The 13980-nt window shown below is 38.5% G+C and overlaps 1 protein-coding gene across 1 annotated transcript in view; it reads right to left on the reverse strand.

The window, feature by feature from the left end:
- Window positions 1-1951: 1951 nt before the first annotated feature.
- Window positions 1952-13980, reverse strand: part of OPN3 (opsin 3) — a 38743-nt gene continuing 26714 nt past the window's right edge. Inside the window, exons 2-4 of the mRNA XM_006268823.4 lie at window positions 11456-11775; window positions 9619-9870; window positions 1952-4410 (exon numbers count right to left, since the gene is read on the reverse strand). Coding sequence (XP_006268885.4) covers window positions 4147-4410; window positions 9619-9870; window positions 11456-11775 — 836 coding nt within the window. The 3' untranslated portion in view covers window positions 1952-4146. The remainder of the gene's footprint in view (window positions 4411-9618; window positions 9871-11455; window positions 11776-13980) is intronic.

The raw sequence follows: 13980 nt of genomic DNA on the forward strand, positions 1-13980 counted from the left end.
TTGGCTAAACTTATCCCATTGTAGTATTTGACCCATTTAGATATGAGTAGTTGAACTCTTTAGTTATTTCTATTAGATTTTTTTTGTCCCTTGTACCTTTAAGGATACTATATAATCAATAAACATTTGCAGAGCTGAAGGCTGATAGTCCAAGTGTACTCTTAAGATTCTTCTTTTGTATATGGTTTAACACAATATAATGCTTCAGTAACCACTTCACTTAGCTGTAGCTGTAGGACATTCCAACTGGAAATAATATCCTGTGGTTGTCTTGTGCAAAGAGCAGAATAGATAATTCTTGTTATTGCTGATTTCATAATTAATGTATCTTTAGTAACTTAGGAATGAACTCTACCTTTCCTACACATAGCCAAAGGATTCCAGCTCTTTGTGGGAGGTGAAGAGGAAAATTTTTTTGGGTGGCGTTTGGGTTTTTTTGGGGGGGCGGGGGGTCATGATCCTCAGAAGCATTGGGTGTTGGCCACAGCCAAGGCTGGGGATTTTGACAGGGGTGTGCCAGTGCTCTTTCTGGGACTTAAACATGGAGGTTCCTAGCTAGTGGGCTTTGCTCCCCTAATTCAACTGATTGCCATGTTTGGGGTCAGGAAGGAATTTTACATTGTGGTCAGATTGGTATAGATTTTAGGGATTCTTGCCTTCCTCTGTAGCAGGGGGCTTGGTCCTCTTCCTTGAATTTCTCAAGCATATTTCAGTAACTTTGTAGCAGCAGGATGTTAGGTGGCATAATTCCCCTGCTTTATCTGTGGCAGATTAAGGTGTTATGTATTGTGGTTGTGTCAGGGTTCACTGTGTAGTTTTCCTAATAGCTCAGACAATGGATTTGTATAGGGTGCTTTGGATAGGGATGATCCTTCCTCAGACAGGGAGTTGGACTAGCTGACTTGCTTTACTTCTGTGCAAGCCCCTGCATGTGGGGTTGGTGCAGGGCCAGTTGTCCTGGGTGCGGTAGGGGCCAGCACCTTTGCCTTACCTGTGGTCCTAGCTCTTTGTCATTGTCTTTAGTCACAAAACCCCAGTGATGCCTTACAGGATGCAATGGACTTTTTTCTGATCCTCTGCAGTAACAGAGAATTACAGCATCTAAATACACAGCTAGTACAGGGTTGCTAATAGCATTCTAGCTAATTTTTATTGCAGACATTTTTCTCTAATCAATAAAAGATTTTTTAAATGAATTCAGTTGAGTATGAGTCATAATGGTGTTCACTGTTCTAGCTGCTTTTCTTTTTCATTTTAACAGCTTCAGCAGGACTATTTCTTTTAAATGCTGAACACAGTGAAAGTTTATATTGGCAATAGTTAATCTAAAGAGTTTCTAAAACCTACATCTTTCCCCCATTACTTCTGCTTTCATACTTTTCCATATCCCTCCTTTCCTTTTTTTTTATGTTTTTGTGTTAAAGACAATGAATAGCTTGATTCTGCGAGAGGCTGCGTACCCTCAGCTCCTAACTTGTGTTGCTGTCTCTACATGTAATAAAATTATAAATATATAGATATTACTTTACCTTACTTGGGAAAGTTGTCATATGTAGATCACTTAGCTTAAGATGCCAAAATAACCAATTTCCATTCTTTTCATTGTTCCATTTTCAGATGCTATTTTATCATGCCATGTCATGGCATCATACATTATGCAAGTACACATTTACTTTAAGGGAAAGGTCTATGATAAATTGTGTTTTCTCTTCATAAAGATTTAATGGGAGGGTAAAGGCTAGTCATTTATAGAAGGGGTGTCAAACATGCAGCCTGTGGGATTGATCTGGGAAGTTGGGGGAGTGGCTAAGATGAGGTGTAGCATGCCACATAATTTTAGGCCTCCTGGGTCCCTCAGTGGACATAGCCCTTGGTAGCAAGTGCCAGAGCAGTGGCTGTGCCAATACAGATGTTTACTTTGCAGCTGCTTGGACTGTTGCCACTGCAGCTCATTTGCCCTATCCCCTCCATTATTGCCACCCCATGCCCTGCTGGATTCACTATCACTCCATACCCCAGGCCAGATCTGGCTTGCGAGAAGCCTTGCAATCCAGATGTGGCTCAGGTCAGTGGGTGAGTGAGATACCCCTGTTGTACAGCATCTCTTTGAAGATGGTTCAATGTATGCTAGTTCTGTGTAAAATAAATTGGAAGCTTTCTCTGCAGTTCCAGCAGAGCCAAATATTTACCACTTACTTTCACAAGTTGAAATGCTATTGTTTTGTTAGTTAGAAAGATATTACAGACCTTTTCCAGCAGGTGGCAATACAACAATTTTCCTTCTCAAAGGGAGAAAATACTTGATCAAGAATGAATTCTATAAATAAGATAAATTTAATCTCTCACAAAAGGATCAAGGTACATACAATGCTAAATATCAAATGTGCACAATCTGTTAAAAGGATGGCATTGTATATATTTGTTGACACATTTCTTTGCCCCTTTGGTAAAATTAAATGTGCATAGGTGTAGTGACTGCTGATTGAAAAAGCAGTTCTTGACATAGAAACTGATAAGTTATGTTAAGGGCATGTCTTTCAATCCATAGAGCTACTCAGGTCTATACCTATGGTAAAAATGTAGGCAAGTGTTCATATCTTCCTAAATGAAATATGTTGCTTAATGTTCAAAGCTTGATCTCTGTGTATAAGTTTAAACAGGACACGTAGAGATGGATTATTAGTGCAGATATTTTCAAAGTGTAAGTGTACAAGGTATCCATGGCAGCCTCACAGATCAAGAGGCAAAGCTTCAGTCTTTTGCTTATGGAATGTAAGGACTGTTCAAAGGTGCTCATTAGTCTCTAAAGAAAATATGTAGTGGACTGAACCAGTTGTTTTAAAGTGAGTTCAGATTATTCAATACTCTCAGTAGGAAGTGGACTTTTTGGTTTAGGCCCATACTGATTTCTTTGGGAGCTTACGGAGGCAAAATTAACCCTTGTCGGTGCTAAGGTATCCAAGTTGTTCTCCTACACTCAGTGCAGTTTTTCCCCTGGGCAGCACATGGAACAGTAACTTGACTGCCTTTCCTAATGTTTCCATCAGCATAGAGAAGCGGCAGAACTCACACTTGAGCTCCACAGTGCCTAACTGGCAGACAGTGAGGAGGGCATGTCCTAAAACAATGCTCATCTAGTATAGACTACGGGCCTATGTGTGCACTCAGTGACACAGCAGTGAGATTACACTGATTTATTTGCAGTTATACTGAAGTGAAACTAAAGTAGCGGAGCAGAATATCAGGTTATGCGTGTTGATTCTAGTTCTGTAAAAATAATCACTTACCCGCCATTGATACGTAGAGTAGAATACATCAGACATTTCATACCACGGATACTTTACATAGGTTTGTTGTTATTGTTTGTTGGGGGGGGGGGGAGGTCTTTTTTGGGGGAAGGTAGTTCTGCCAAGTGAGTTTTAGGTATGAAAATTATCACTCAGATCACAAGTATTTGGATTGACACCGGTTAATCTTAAAGAGGTGATACAGCAGGTCTTGTGGTCTATTAGTGGTCAAGGCTTCTGTTTCATCTAAAGAAAGTATGCGTGTTACATATGTAAGAGAGTTTTTCATTTATTTTTAATTATGTGGTATTTAATAATTTTAACTAAATGGTTTGTTGTATGTATAAACATTATGATGCTTTAGTTTGTCATCTTTTCATCAGTGCTCACAGTGAATTTATTTTCTTTGGAGCATCTCTCAAAGTGGCTCTAGGTACCTTATGAGCATTAGCAAGAGACCCCTTGTACTGAAAAGGGGGCAGTATTTTAGTAGTTTTGTAATAGGTTTAATGAAAACTTTGTAAGTCAGCATTTTGGTGGGTGACTCTAAGCTAGCTTCTGATAATCTCTTTATTTCCTCAATAATTTGGTGTGACTAGGAATGTTGGCTAATTATATGATATGCTTAAAAAAGAGTAAAAATTGCCACTGATAAATCAGATAAAAAAATGTACAGATTTGAATACTGTCACCACATTTAACCACTTTACAGATTTCATCCACTAAATTTCTTCTCTGTTTCACAGCATTAAGCATAGCACCTTCTTCACACACATTCTACCACTGGCGAGTCGTCAGGCCAAAACAGACTCATTGGCTAGCATCCATTCGAGTTCTGAGACCTGTCTGACTCAGCCCCTCATAGTGGTTTTACTTGAATCACGTTAACTTTTGTGCTGTTGTGCTTGCTACTTTCATCTGTTTGCTGGGCGTCATCACTGGTGATAATAAAAATAATAGAAGAAGAGCTAAAAGTCACTTTCTTCTTTGGCCTGTCCCCAACTTTCTGGGACATCACAATTGGTCTTATTGGCTTGTCATTCCCTGTTACTGGTTTTTCTTTCATTGTCCTCTGGAATCTTAGCAGGCGAAAGCACAAGAGCTGTAAAAGGCATCGTCGAAACTGCAAAGAGGAAGAATTAGAATCAAATTACACCTCTTGAGTATGTCAAATAATTCATAAATTTCTAGACTAGTTTTTGTAATCTCCAGCTGGAACACTTTAATTAACTTGTTGGGTCATTACTGGGTTCCTTTCCTCACCCTCCTAAAAGATACAAGAAAAAGGGATAGCACATTTTCCTTGACATACTTTTGCAGGACTTGAAACAGGAAAGTGGTCTTGTATATCTGTTGGTTTGTAGGACAAAACACTTTCTCCCAGAACACATGCAACATCTGTTTACAGACATCGTATGTATGCGTGTTTGGGTGTGAGAATGAGAGCAAGATTGAGCATGTACAGATACTTGCTCTTGTAGCTGAAACTTTCCTGGTGGTGATTTAACCCTGTCAGAAAGAGGAACCTAAGTGCTTGATCCTGAGCTTATTTGTACAGAGTATGCTAACATTTACATAAAGCGGGAACAGTACAGTCTAGCATCCACAGAGACATCTGTGTTGTAGTGGGGCTGGCTACAGTAGTGGGGCTGGGTACTGCATATGTGCATGTTTATATTTCATGAATACTGTTTACATTGAAATAAACATTATGAACTTATTATTACCAAATACAAGCTTTCAAAAATCATTGCCCAGACACCAAAAAGAACAAAAAGAATTGAACAAACTTAAACATTGATTTCTGAGTGTCTTTATTGTTCATAATTCCCTTTTTTCCCTCTGCAAGAGTAGGGCTAGACATTTAAAGGGAAAAATGAAAAAGAAAGGGGAATAAAAACTGAATTTCTTTTGTACCCTTGATGTACCATAAAACCATAGACTTTCAATAACATTTAAACATTGAATTTCTGAGTAAGAATAACAGATACCCATTTATGGGAGTAAGTCTCCCATAAATGGATCTAGCCTTAGGAGGTGATGTGCACTTGTCTCTCTCAGCTAAACAGGAGATACTTGATACCATCAGCTCAATTCTACTTCACAGATAAGTGGTTCAAGATATTCAGCAGGAGTTCTCCTGAGTTGAGTGACTGTTAAGGATCCCAACAGTAGGGATCAGCTAAATATGCAGATGATGCTCTAATGTTCCTGAAAGAAAGCACACAAATGCTCAGGCCATTTAGGAAACCTGCTTGAATCTGATTTTAACTCAAAGCAATCTTGACTCCCTCTGGAAACTCACCAATTTAACATAAATCAAATTAATTTGGCAATTTCCTCCAACCTAATACTCTGACAAAAAGGCATTCCCTTTTAAACTCAGTCAGGGACTGTAGTGAAGCTTTCTGAGATGCCTCTCCCTTTGCATCATTAGAAGTTACCCTATGCGATCATCTTTCCATCTTGTACTTTTGAGGAACGTTGTTTGCTAAGACAGTAGGGTCTTGCTGATAGAGTAGGATGCTGCTCTGCTGGTGTTACTAACTTGCTGTTGTAGTTTCTCTAGATTCTGTGTAAGGGGATTTCGGGTGTTGAACAAAACTCATTCAGCCAGTCAGCAACAGAGGCTTTCTTCATAATTCTCATAGGATTGCTCTGGCAATAGGCCTTTGGAGGCAATACGCTAGAAAGAAAGTCATCTGATGCTACATGAAGATGTAATAGGATGGTCAAGTGGATGGCTTCTAGATGTGAAAGGTAAGGTAGGGTCGCTGAGAAAATGGAAGTGAAAAAGAGAAGACTGCAAAAGCAAAGGTAGGTAGCAGATATTGTAAGGAAAAGGGCAGAAGGAATGTCATAGTAAACTAAAACTGGAGCAGGGTGAAATTGGACTGGTTTTGGTTCAGATCTGAAATAAGAGGCAAGTGATAACTGAAACATCCTCATCTTCTGGGAAATCCCAATATTTCAACACTTGTGTCTTGAGTTGCACATTTAAATATCAAAATTGTTCACTAGTTCAGAATTTTTTAAATTAAAAAACAGTAAAACATTTCATTTCCATATTTTCATTCAAAACGAAAACTCTGATATTCCTGAATTGAAATGTTTCATTCTCATTGGTTGAACATTGTGGTTCAACAATAAACTGCGTATCCCTACTGGGGCACATTGTGTCATGGTAGTTATAGCTTTGCATGCATGATGCTTCTGTTATTTTCTGAGAGTCAGGCTCTCTGGCTAGAAAGTATTCCCTGTCAGTCACCTCCAGCCACATGGCACTCACTGTTTGTCAAACAAAGAAGGTATTGTATCCTAAGACACGTAGGGTTCCTAAGCAGCACAACACACTGGAGAGCATGGTGGCATTGGCATTCTGATTTCAAATCCTCTGAGATGCTGTGCCTTTTGTTTGGTTTTCCCAACAGAAAATGTAAATGTTACAGAAACTTTATCTTTAATGAAGAATCTTGAGCCAGTTGTAAGAGCCTTGTTGCATGTTACACTCAGGATATGTTTTGTTTAGAGTGTAGCCAGCATGACAAAGTTACAGAGTTTTCTGAAGGATCGCATAGTAACTCTGGACAGTGCTGGAGCTGGATGTGCAGTCAGCAACAGCTGGTTATCAGTTCCAGCACAGGTATACACCAGAGCTGGTGAAGACTGTTGGTATCTCTGTGGAGCAGTCCTACAATAGCATAACAAGGATTCCTTAACCCTATCTTGAAACACTCTTTCCCCCAAAATGCTAACTTTACTACCATATGATCACATCTAGCATGTTTTCCTGCTTGAAAGAGTGACATTCATGTTTTAAGTAGCGTTAACATGTCCTAAGTGTAACGTGACAAGGCACTAAGTGAAACACAACACAGTTCATCAGAAGGCTCACAAACTTAAGGAAATCTTTTAGTGATGTTTCTGGTTACAGTACAACCCCAGGGTCATGCAAGTTTTCTTGAATTCAGGTCTCATTTAAACAGCATGACACATACATGTTGGTTATATATAGCTCATGGTTTGTCCCTGAAAACTTAGTTCATCCAGTTCCAGATTCCCACAACTACTACCTTCAGTGGCAATCTGGCCTATGCCAAATTTCATACCCTGCATGCTCTGTTCTGATAGTAATTGGTTTGTGATCTGGGGAGTGAGTCAGAGCTATAACATCAAAATCACTCTCTTCAAGTATTCTTCCTGCATACAGTGATAAACCCTGAAAACTCCATACCTATACCAGGTTAAAATATATTCAATGGCCAGGAAAAGCTTTAAGAAACATTAATATCTTTTTGGGGGGGTCATCTTTATTCTTCCTGCTTGGAACACAAGATGCTTCCTGCAGAAGCAGAAGGTTTTATCTTGTTTTAATGGTTGCAAGATGCAATTATATTTCCAGTTGATGCTCTGCTTCATAGCGAAGATATCTAGATGACTCACTCTCTGAAGTTATTAGGTCATTGTATCTATTCTGTCTTTATTATGTTACTAGGGATTTTGAAAGAAAATTAGACATCATTTATTGCAAGCATTTTTACAGATATGTTAATGATTCCCCTTTTCTCTACACAAGCTTATTTAGATGTGTTGATGACTGCCTCTAGAGAAGCAGTCTACTGCTCATTATGAGGACAAGGCAAGAAGTTTATAAAATTTAATCTCATATAAAGCACATGTTTACATTTTAATTCATTCCATTTAATTATCTTCAAAGGGGAATTTACTGCAGTCCATATGTGATTCTGAATTAATGAATGTTACAGTTCATCAAACTTTTTTTTCTAATGAAACTTTTTTCATCCAAAATGCACTGATTCATCAAATAGAAATGTTCTCAAGGAATGTGTCAATTCTGACAAAATTTAAATGGAAAAAAACAGAAAATGAAACGCATTAAAAATGTCAGAGCATTCCTCATAAAAATTAGTCAGAAACTTTTTGAATTTTCATTCTGTAATCTTTTAAAAATGAATTGTGTTTTATTTAAAATTATAAAAAGATCAGAATCTAAATAAAATGTTTTGAATGACACAACATGATTTTTTTGAAACTTCTTTGTTCATAATACATTTCAACATGTTGAGATTTATTCCAATTTGGAATGAAACAAATTTCTGACATTTCAGAATGTTTGTGAACTTAAAAATTTATCTCAATCACCTGTAGTCAACATCCTTGTTTTAAAATATTTGGGGAGATGTCTTTTGCCAATGATTTTCTTTTTTCATGAATAACTGCTGAATTCTGAAGAATTATAAAATCATGAATTTGTCTTTTAAAACTTTTTAGAGTAAATATAATTTTTATAAAGGAATGTGTTGCAGGGGAGGTTTGGGGTTTTTGTTTGTTTGTTTGTTTGTTTAAATCATATCAGGCATCTTAGATTTCATTACAGAATTATGCTACTGATAATTCACTAAATTCATAGTAAAGTCAAAATCTGTCTTTAATTCTAAGTGGGCTCTGTCTGAAACTTAACTAAAGCACTACACCAGCCTACTTAATTGTATAGCCAAGGTGTGAAAAATTAAGGCTGTATTTTTGTTTTTGAAACTGAAACAAGTGTGCTTCTGATCCAGGTAGAACTTCATAGGAAACAGAAAAGTTCAGGTGTTAAAACAGTGACTCAGATAGCAGTGTCCAGATGTGATCCATCTCTGTTGCCAGGGTCCACACAGGCATTAGGGCTTGTCACCAGCATCTGTAGTAGGGGAGCAAGCCGATGTCAAACCAGGGTTCACGTCCCAAGGGCTGACGTCAAACCAAGGTTCGCATGCTGAGCCAGACGGGTTACCATAAATGGATGTCAGGAAGCAAGCCAAAGTCAAACAGGGGTTCCGAAGTTCAGAGACAGGCAGAGGCAGGAGTGCAGGAACAGGCACCAGACAAGTCATATAGACAGCAGTTACTTGCAGACTGAAACCAGTTAGTGTGCAGCAGGGGTTAGGTGCTGCAAAAGCTCCTTAAAAGCAGCCCTAGAACAAATCAGTGGACTAAGACTCAGCTGGCCCTGCTGAGGGGGTGAGCTTTGCTGACCTGCCCAGCTGCAGTGCATAGGCTTCACATCTGCTTTAAGAAACAAAAAAACTCTCTAACCTGGGTACCTGCATCTTGGATGTCTGTTTCCATATTTAAATGCCCAGGCAGGTATCTAGACACCTACATGACAACTTCTGATAGCTTATTAATTTTGGTGCTTTACGACAGACCACTGTTCTTTACTTTATATGTCTGAATTTGAAAATTGGGCTCCACAACTTAAAATAAGTCAGTATAATCTTCATCGTATATTATATGCATCAGATAAGAAAGCTTATGATGAACCTACCTTTCTGCTCATGAAGATGTAGATGACTGGATTGTAAGCAGTGCTTGATTTGGCAAAAAAGGATGGGATGACAGCCACTGTTGGCGTTACAAGGTTGCTATAGCCATAGGCTACTAGAAGAGAGACGACTGCATAAGGCATCCAACAGATAAGGAATGTGGAGATCATTAAAAAACACATTTTCGCCACCTTTTTTTCATATTTTAGGAGTTTGATCACTTGAACAGTCTGAAAATCTTCAATACAGCGAAGCTGCAGAGAAAAAAAGAGGGAAGAGGTTGAAAACAGGAGCAAGTAAATAGTTTTAATTTTTTTCTTAATTTCTTTTGAAGTAAATTCCCAATTTCCTAGTCTATATTTCAGAAGCAGAGACTGTCAAATATTTCAGGAATAGTAGTTCTCCTGCAAATAAACAGGAATGTTTCCCAATCATTTATGATGTATAGTAAATAAGGTACAATTTGAGAAACAGAAAAATAATTTTGTTTAAAAATGACAAATCCAATGACACATCAGATTACTTTTTTTTATTAAAGTATTTTAGAAAAGTAGCATGCATCCATCCATTTGTGTAATAACTTTTAATTTCTGCTGATGCTTTTTGTCAGTTTTTGTTTTAATATATTGGTGATGGAAGGACAATCCTAGAGGTTTGTATCTTCTATCTACTAACTACACCAAGTACAATAGAAAAATTGCAGGTACAAGATTCACTATATTTTCCTGCCAGGTTTTTTGGTAGTCCTGTTGTCATGGGACTACTTCTAGGAGGTGAAGGGGGAGTCTGTTCTTTATGCCAGGCCAGTTCTCAGCATCTGCTAAGGGAATTGGAAGAAATGGAGAAAGGATAAAACATGTATCCATACATCCACAAACTTTTTTCCCCACTAACACGTTATTTGTGTTTGAGGCAGATGCTTGGACCAAGATAATCAATCCATTACCTATATCTACCAATAACCAGTTCTGATCACTGAAACTCTGGACTGATATAGAAGGAGATATGGAATATTACTTTAAAAATCTGATAGCAGCCTTGTACAAATGAGAGTCTGAAAACTGGTAACTCACAAAGCAAAGCAGATGCACTGCGTAAGAATTTGATGGTTACCAGCTCAATATCTCTAGCATTAATTTCAAATAAATTGTCAAAGGTTCAAATAAAAAAATTCTATTGATACAACCAATGCTACAATTGACTTTTAATGCTATACCTTTATTAAATTTCTATTTCAGAATTTGTCTTAGATTCCAAGGAGGTACTTTTCCCTCTATTGCCTTTTGGCACATAAAAAACAGAACTTCATTGTGCACTACATTAGGAAAAGAATTCTACAGACTAGAGTCACTCTTCCAAGATAAGTTCCTCTCCCATATCAGGTAATTGAGGTAAAAAATAGATACGTTAATAAGATTTTTTTTAAATAGCATAAATGAGGGGCAACAACCATGCAGCAGCCTCTGGTGCTGCCTTGTGGGGGTAGAAAGGAGGGCAGAAAGATAGCTGCTGTCACAGATGGCAGCTGGCCACACTACTGCAGCTAGGATTAGAGAAGCCAATACTGCCCCATGCACTTTTGCTGCCAAGGACATGGAGCTGTCTTGTTACACCTTTCTAAGACACTACATGAAATTAAATGTCCTTCAATGTTAGATAGGATTGTATAAGTTGCCTAGGAGTTTCCATTAAAATTTACTGTGAATGAAAATAATACCCTTTTGATATAGTAACTTTGTGAGGGGATGTTTTATCAATAGAAATATTGTTGACTATGTCAAATTTCAAGGACAATTTATTCATTTAGTTTGTCATTTAATATTCCTTGTTCCAACTCACCATTCGTATTGAATATAGAATGTGACCATAGCAGTACGCCATGATTCCAACAGGTACCACAAAGCAACCAAGAAAAAAAAAGAGCACAAAGGAAGTATCATTGGGATCTTTTGACTTCCAGTCCACTGAGCAACCTAGTCCATGTATTTCCAGTGTATATCTGTTCCAGCCTAGAAGAGGTGCTCCAGTCCAGGCTAGTGAGTAGAGCCAGATGTAAGTGATGGCCCGCCAGGACCAGGAGAAATTAATCACTTTTGCATGGACGACCCGAATGTAGCGCTCATAGGCAAGAACAGTGAGGGTCATGATTGAGACAATTCCTGTAAGGAGAAATAAAGGAAATCATCACAGGGAATAGACACAAATATACTGTCAATTGGGCTACCGATTTAATCCTAGGGTGTGGACACAGGAATGCTTGGAGCCCTTTCAAAAGGGGAACATTTCAGCAGCTAGTACAGTCCATTACATGTCAACAAGCTAAGACCACTTCAAATAAAGCAAACATGCTCCAACTTTACCTCTGGTTGAAGGAGCATTAAAGTTGGGTTTGCTGCTTTTGAATCCTTCCCAGCTTGTTGATGCCTAGCAATTAGAACATACCAGCTGCTGCCCTTTTGAAACATTTCCCTGCTGGAAGGACTCCAAGTGTTCCTGTGTCCATACCCTTAGTGTGCCAGCAGGCAAAAAATACAAATTCTAATTAGATGCTGCACAAAATAGGTCAAATTCTGTCACCCAGAAACATGTTGAGTGGCCTCTCACTCCATAAATAATACTGCTAATTTTAAAAGGGCTACTCCAAGCAAATAAGGACATTAGAATCTGATCTCATCTGATTCTAATCTCAACTGACTTCTTAGGGTATAAAGGGTATGAGAAAGAAAAGATGAAGTCCAGGTTAATCCAAAAAATAAATTTGTTAAGCGTGAATTCATGTTACAGGTTGATTTAGGGGTCAAAAATGCTGTAATTAGCCAAAACAACAACAGACCCTGTTAGAAAGAGAACAGTTAGACCTATACCTTAATTTAAAAGGCATATTAATGCTTGAAAGTATGGAAATGAAAAGTCAAATCTCCCCAAACATGGGACTGGTAGGATTCCACTTCTGTTTCTGACAGATTGTCTTGAAAAGTTTATCCTCTGTAGAGCCGCAGACTTGGTATGTTACTAATGGTTCATCATTTGAAAGAGGACAGGTCATATCAAGCCTCCTACTGTACTCATCAGATACCAGGTATCTGAATTCTCTCACAGGAGCTATGGTTGGACTTTCAATACATATTCTTCATTTGAATTTGTTACATTTTTCCCAAACCTAGACTTGTAATGAATGGAGCAAAACAGGAGGCTTAGATTAAGGTTGCTATGCCAGCATTGTAAATCATTGACTTCACAGGAGTTCAGCATAAATTAGGAGTGCAGGGTTTGGCTCTGTATGAATTTTGGAAATTAATGATCAGGTTTTATTCTACTCAAATAGTGCAAGGTTTAATCAACTGAAGCCCCATGTTGCCACTGTCCATTAAAAACATGTATCTCTTCTTTAACCAATAAAGTCTAAATACAAATGTGCTTACATCATAGCACTCAGCAAGTTCATATGCAAATCTCTCTAACAAATTTGTATACATCCTTTCTAATAGGAAGAATATTTGATTTTTTATGGAGATTCATATTTGTTGAAAGCTGCTTTCATCTTTTTGTGAGGATGTTTAAACATGCAGTCTTATTACTTTTCTACAGAACATCTATACCTGCAGGAAGGCCAAAAAGTAAATAGTACACTGAAGCTCTTATTACTTTTAAAAAGTTTGAGAATTAGGAATGATAAATGTAACAGATGTTCACAGTACCTTCAGTCAGCACCATATTAAAATGAATGTTAAGGACGGAACTAGAAATGATTTACTGCTGACCAATTAACCTCTCTGCTTCAGTGTATCCTGAGTCAATGTTTCCATTAGCTACACAGTCTCAATTGGCTACCTTACAGAAGCATAAGGAGGTGTAATAAAATCTCAGTAAAATGCTTTAAGATCCCTATGAGAAAGACACTCTGTCAATACAGATGATAAGTAGAATATCTTCTTTAGAGGTGATATGGTCACTTACGTGCGTACTCGTCTGGATGCACCCTCTCTCTTGCAGCATCTCAAAGCCCTTTGAGACGCTGCAAGAGGCGCATTCAGGAACAAAAAAACATTCCCCATGCTGCAGATATGCAGCACAGGAGCAAAACTAGACCCCTGGATATCCAGGGGTAAAAAAATACCCCGAGGGAAAAAAGCAGGGCAGGGCATAGTCCAGGACTGTGCCCTGAAGCAACCGGAGGCTCAGGTCCACCACAGAGATGCTCTGGTAGCCAGCCAGAGTGTCTCTATAACTGGCCCTTGCCCTGCTGTTGAAGCACACTGCCTGCCTGTGCAGGGCAGGCAGGGGGCCACCTGCAGGGAGCTGGACCCGGGCTCTGTGCTGGTAAGAAGGGGGTAGGGGGGATTGGAGGAGGGGAGAGGAGACCA

The sequence above is a fragment of the Alligator mississippiensis genome, chromosome 1 (assembly GCF_030867095.1).
Source record: "Alligator mississippiensis isolate rAllMis1 chromosome 1, rAllMis1, whole genome shotgun sequence".
Taxonomy (NCBI): Eukaryota; Metazoa; Chordata; order Crocodylia; family Alligatoridae; genus Alligator; species Alligator mississippiensis.